At 38.6% G+C, this 6,601-nt stretch overlaps 1 protein-coding gene across 1 annotated transcript; it reads right to left on the minus strand.

The window, feature by feature from the left end:
• Nucleotides 1-4,749: 4,749 nt before the first annotated feature.
• On the minus strand, nucleotides 4,750-5,928 carry LOC139860271 (F-box/kelch-repeat protein At3g06240-like). Its single transcript, XM_071849039.1, has one exon. The coding sequence runs from the start codon at nucleotides 5,926-5,928 to the stop codon at nucleotides 4,750-4,752; it is 1,179 nt and encodes a 392-aa protein (XP_071705140.1).
• Between the last annotated feature and the right edge of the window lie 673 nt (nucleotides 5,929-6,601).

Raw genomic sequence — 6,601 nt, forward strand, 5'->3', positions numbered from 1 at the left:
GCTAAAAAGTTAATTGCACAACCAACTTGGTTGAGTGTCGCCGGAACAAGCCTAAAAATCCTAACTGTAACCACAACCTATCCAAAGTAATCTTGTAACCGAAAAACGAACCAGTCTCTAATGTAAACAAATAGTTACACAAACACCCATAAAAACAGTTATTGTTATGAACTTAGTTTACTGGAGTAGTTCATAATCACGAGTCCATTTATTTGTCATCTATATATATAGCATACCACACATTTTTGGGTGATTGTTTAAGGCTCAAAAAGGTTTTAAAGCCACACCCTCGAACCGTTTTTTTTTTTTTTTTTTTTTTTCCTAATGAAAGGTTATAAGCTGGCCAGTGCTAATGGTTATTTCAAGTTACCATGGAATGTAACAAGCACAAAGGGAGACATTGCAAGAAAATAGGCATCATGATTAAAGATATAAAACACATTCGATAGAGTAAAGGAAATGGTAGCAAAAAGTGATAAAACTATTGTAACCATTTTTCGAACAATCTTAAAGTGCTACTCTCTTGATTCTCCTGCAAAAAAGACTGAAACAAAAAGCCAAAATTACATTGTTAAATTCCTGAAGCCAGACATATATATAGTATACATTTGAGTAGTGTAGATTCTATATTCATATTCAATACATATTTATGAAACTAAAAGGCACACACAAGAAGTAGAAGATTTACTGGGTCAACCAATTTGACCTGTATCCAAAATGCCCATTTTGACCCATTACATGACCTCCCCATTTCACTATGCATGAATTATTACTTAGTTAGGATGTAAGTGATTTTTATTAGGTCTAGTGGCGGAATTAGGATTTTTTTGACCGGGGGCAAAAAAAATTTAACAACAACAACAACAACAATACCCAATTCCACTAAAGTGGAGTATGGGGGAGGTTAGATGTAGACAGTCTTTCTTCTACCCTAGAGTAAAAGGGAAGTCATTCCTCCCCCATGGATACCTATCGGTCCGCGGGTAAAAGAAGTCGTCCCTCCCTATACTATAGGGCAGAGAGGCTGCTTCCCAAGAACCTCCGGCGAGAAGAACCATGAAATCCGTTAAGTGAAGTAACTAAATGCAAGTAAAGTAAAGTAGATAAAAGGAACCTTACCATGGAAAATGTAAAAGTAAATATGGCATGTAATAAAGTAAAAAGAACATATAAGTGAAAAATGTAAGTGTCAAATATGCAAGTATAACAAGCCATGTAAGTTTAAAATGTGTATGTAAGCATGTAGGTATAAAGCATGTAGTTATAATATGCAGTATAAAACATATAAGTATACTATGTAAGCATAAAGACATGTAGCATGTAGATACGTGTAATTTAATGCGATATAATGTAATGCAACATGTAACGGTATAGTGCAATAAGGCATGTAAATAAGTATAATGTAATGCACACAACATGTTGGGATATGCTACAATAAGTATTAGTATGTGAAAAAAAAAAAGAAAAAAAAAAACATGGTAATACAAACATATATGAAGCAAAAAAGCAAGTAGGCAAAAAGGCATACAATAAAAATATATAAAACTAAATAGAAAATTAAAAAATAAGAATATCAAATAAAATATATATACAACCTAGTCATCAATCCTAATTCTACTCCTCCACAAATTTCTATCAGAAGTCATGTCCTCGGTCAATAAAAGCTCCTTCATGTCAAGTTTAAGTCTATCCTCCAACCTACGTGTAGGTCTACCTCTTCTCCTTACGCCGCCAACCGTGAGGGCTTCCACTCTCCTGACCGGTGCTGTGGGTGGCCGCCTCCTTACATGGCCAAACCATCTAAATCGTCCTTCTCTCATCTTGTTGACGATATTCCTAACTTTTAAGTTCTTTCTAAAAATTCCATTAGGTACCATGTCTAACATGGTCTTACCACACGTCCACCTAAGCATCCTCGTTTCTGCCACCTCCATCCTCCTCTCTTGGGCCTTCGTCATGGCCAACACTCCGATCCGTACAACATGGCCGGTCTAATCGCTACCTTGAAGAATTTCCCCTTCAATTTAAGGGGTATCTTCTTGTCGCACAAAACCCCTTTCGCCGCTCTCCACTTCAACCATCCTACTCTTATACGGTGAGACACATCCTCATCTATCCTTCCCGATTTGTGTAGCATTGATCCTAAGTATCTAAAGGAATCCTGTGGATGTAAGACCTGATCCCCAATACGAATATCCACAGTATCATTGTGATCTTCGATCCTCCCGTAGTCGCATCTAAGATACTCCGATTTAAGTCTACTAATCCGAAGTCCATTTTGTTCCAGGGCATTCCTCCATTGCTCCAGCCTTCTGTTTAGCTCCTCCTAGGATTCCGATACTAAAACAATATCATCGGCAAAAATCAAGCACCAAGGGATACTCCCTTGTATCCTATGAGACAGGTCGTCTAAGACTAAAGCGAAAAGAAAAGGGCTAAGAGCAGATCCTTGATATAAACCTACTTCTACTGGGAAATGCTCTGTGTATCCTACTGTCGTCCGAACGCGAGTTTTCGCCCCCTGGTACATGTCCATAATAGCTCTTATATACCTACTTGGGATACCTCTACCATTAAGGATCTTCCAAATCAACTCTCGTGGGACACTATCATAAGCTTTTTCCAAGTCTAAGAAAGCCATGTGTAGGTTCTTTTGTTTCTCTCTATACTTCTCCATAAGACTTCTAATAATGTGAATTGCCTCCATCGAGGAGCGTCCTGGCATGAACCCAAATTGATTCTCTGACACCTTTGTCTCGCGTCTAAGCCTAGTCTCAATCACTCTCTCCCATAGTTTCATGGTATGGCTAAGTAACTTTATACCTCTATAGTTACTACACGTCTGTGCATCCCCTTTGTTCTTGTAAATGGGAACAACCTCGCTCAGTCTCCACTCCATTGGCATTTTTGCGCTTCTAAACGTCGTGTTGAAAAGGTTTGTCAACCACCTAACCCCATCATCGCCTAAGCACCGCCACACCTCTATGGGGATTTGGTCCGGTCCTACTGCTTTGTTTCTCCCCATCTTGCGTAGGGCCACTCTAACTTCTCCATGGTTGATCCTCATGCAGAAACAGTTGTTTTGATATTGTGGGGCCATATCATAGACATGAGGTTCTCCATTCCTAGTCCTTCCCCCATCGAAAAGGGATGAGAAGTATTCTTCCCATCGTTTCCTAATTTTGTCTTCCTTCACTATGCTTTGACCTGCTTCATCCTTGATATATTTGATGTTATCCAGATCCCTTCGCCGACGCTCCCTAGCTTTGGCTATCCTGTAGATGTCGTTTGCCCCTTCTTTAGAGTCTAGTCTCTTATATAAGTCTTCGTAAGCTTTATCTTTTGCACGTGTAACGGCGATCTTTGCTTCTCTCTTGGCTTCTTTATAGCTATTTTCTATGCTAATTCTGTCTGCTAGTGTACCCCCTCTAAAGGAGGTGAGCTCCCGAAACCTTGCTTGTTTAAGCGCGACTTTAGTTTGGACCTCGTCGTTAAGCCACCATGATTCTCTACAACCATTTTGGGCTCTCGACGTCCCAACTGCCACTCCCAAGGATTCTTTTGCCACCCCTCTAATAGTGGACGCTAGGTTGTTCCACATCTGATCTGCATCAATAAAGGCTACATTTTCCAATTCAGCACCCATTCTTTCAACAACATTAGCCCTAAAAGTCTCCGCCTTATCTCCATTTAAGTTCTTCCAGAGGATTCTGGGTTGTTGTACCTCTCTCGCCCTCCTGTTTACCCGTCCCCGGGTACCTAACTCCATGACCAACAGTCTATGCTGGGATGAACAAGTCTAGGTTGGGAGGACCTTACAGTCCTTACAGTTCCTAAGGTCACCCCTACGAAGAAGGAAAAAGTCAATTTGGGTACTATGACCCCCACTATGGAAGGTGGCTAGTTGAGCATCCCTCTTCTTGAAGAAAGAGTTTGCAACAACCAGATCATGGGCGATGACGAACTCGAGAATTGAGCGCCCTTCTTCATTTCTAACCCCATACCCAAAGCCCCCATGGGCTCCCCTATATCCCTCTACCTCCGCTCCTATATGACCATTAAGATCGCCCCCTATAATCAATCGATGGTCCGCTGGACATCCCCTTAAAACCATAGCAATTTTTTTGGACAAAATATGGAAGTTTTGGGGGAAAAAGTTGAGATTTTTAGGCAAATTATTATGAAGAATTTTGGGCAAAAGTTGGAGAATTTTGGGCAAAATTCGAAGGTTTTGGAGAAAAATATGTAGGTTTAGGGGAAAAAAAATTCACTGGGGGCAAAGTCGAAAAACCCAAAATTTTTACACTAAAAAAAAAATCCACTAGGGGCGGGCGCCCCCTGCCCCCAAGTAGTTTCGCCACTGGTTAGGTCATAATACACAAAACTAAGCCTTTAACCTTAGATTTGTGGAGATGGCTGCGAGCCCTACAAATTAAGACAAAAGAGAAATTAGATACTCCCTTATTCCCATATTAATAGTCAACACACACAAAACACACAGTTTAAGTTTTACTTTATAGTTTTACCCCTATTTTTTTTTCTTATCCTTTGCCTTATATGCAAAAGTTAATTAAGAGTGTTAAGGAACTTTACCTTACTATTCTAATTCTAATCTATTAATGAAAATGAACTATTAATTTGGGACAACCCAAAATGGAATCGTGGACTATCAATATGGGACGGAGGAAGAATCAAATAATCATTAGTTACTTGTATACATGCATATACCTTGACTTGATCCGTCGATTTCTAATTGATCCCGGAGAAGTTTGGAGAGACAAGGCTTTCAGTAAAGCTATCTTGATTTATCAATAACAAATTTTGACAAAATTCAGCATTATCAGAGTAATATCTTTTTTTAGTTTCGTCATCTATCAGCGTTTGTTTGATTCTAATAACTGGAAATTTGGGACCACGCAAAATGTAGCCTTTATTAACAGAAAACATAGGTCGTAATAACGTACAAAACTCATGTTGTCCATAGATTAAAATGTTATTCCAAGAATCTTTTACCCCATACTCATTCATCAACCAAACTTGACCTTTGTTACTCAGAACAATAGCAAGCTTTCCACCAATACCAACAAGTTTGCATTGACTATTAGCAACAATATCAACATCATCAGGTGACGGCACTACATTAAAATTTTCAGATGCTAAATTAAAAGCTAAGATTACCCCTAAACCGTCAGATCGCTTCTTAGCAAACCAGTGAAGAAACCCGTTAACAAAAACACCTGGAGAATTGACTATGTAACGATAATCTTTCAGCGATTCAGTCACCCGTGCATATGTATTATTACTTGTAAGACTAAAAACACGAATATGCATACTATCAGAAGACAGATCGTGTCTCCAGGCAATAGTAACAAGCTTGTATTCATCAGTTAGCGAATCATAACCAAATCCATAACTGATGTTATGTTTTCGGATCACATTAATCAGCTTATATCTACCAAAATCAGGTAATTGTATAAACTCCCTAGTTATTGGATTTAAAACAAGAAGCTTAAATAAATATCCACCACTATCAGGATTCATACAACCTTTGACCCGAAATGACACCAACACAAGGCCATTACAAGAACCAAATATAGTGAAGAAGCGTTCTTTCAAGTTACATTTTGTTAGTTCTGTTCCACGGTGATGATCAAGTGGGACTAAATTGAGTGAACGGTCATTGCAGGATACAAATATGAGGTGGTTTCGGTTGAGGGTCTTTCGATGATTTTCGATAAATTGTGGCGATGTAAGTTCAGATAGCCAGTCTTTTGAAACGCACCTGAATCGACCAACAGATTGGGCCGGAAGACGATATAGGATCTCAGTGATCATCTCCCGTGGAATTGTGATGCTGAATTCAGACGCCATTGCATTTGCCGTTGCTGCCGTCGCCGTCACCGTTGTCTTCGTCCTTTTCGACGCCATTGTTATGTCAGGGTTTCAATTAAAGAGTGTCTTACGATTTCAATTAGAGCGTGTAAACCAATAGTAGATTTATATACGGACTATTATTTTAAATTTTAATTTTAAATATGTGTATATATTATTATAATGTTATTTTATTTTATTTAATTTTATTTATATTTTATTAATATTAAAATTTTATATTTATATATTTTTTTTTTTGAAAAGCAAACATTATATTAATTCAAAGCGCAAAGTACATCAAGTTATACATCGCAAGGCGAAAGGATACCGAGCTAGAAATCTACGCCAATTACTATACTAGAAAAATACACGCACCAAAAATTACTAATTAAACAAGGTAAACACAAGGATTATGAAGCCAATCGTGCCATTCGACTTTCCTTTGTTTGCATCGCTTCGCAACCCAATCAAAGCTCAAGACTTGAATCTCACTTAGTGCATTCGGGGCGGTCCATGAAAGTTTCTTGAAGACTTTTTGGTTCCTATTCCTCCAAATAAGATAGCCACTAATCCATTCAACCGCTTGGCATATTTGTCTACCCAAATCGGAGCAATTAGAAGGACCACTACCACATAGGAGATCATCAAAAGATAGATTAGCCGAATCAAAATCCCACCAATCACGAACTTTTTCCCAAATTTCACGAACATACACACATGACAAAAGAGA

The sequence above is a fragment of the Rutidosis leptorrhynchoides genome, chromosome 7 (assembly GCF_046630445.1).
Source record: "Rutidosis leptorrhynchoides isolate AG116_Rl617_1_P2 chromosome 7, CSIRO_AGI_Rlap_v1, whole genome shotgun sequence".
Lineage (NCBI taxonomy): Eukaryota > Viridiplantae > Streptophyta > Magnoliopsida > Asterales > Asteraceae > Rutidosis > Rutidosis leptorrhynchoides.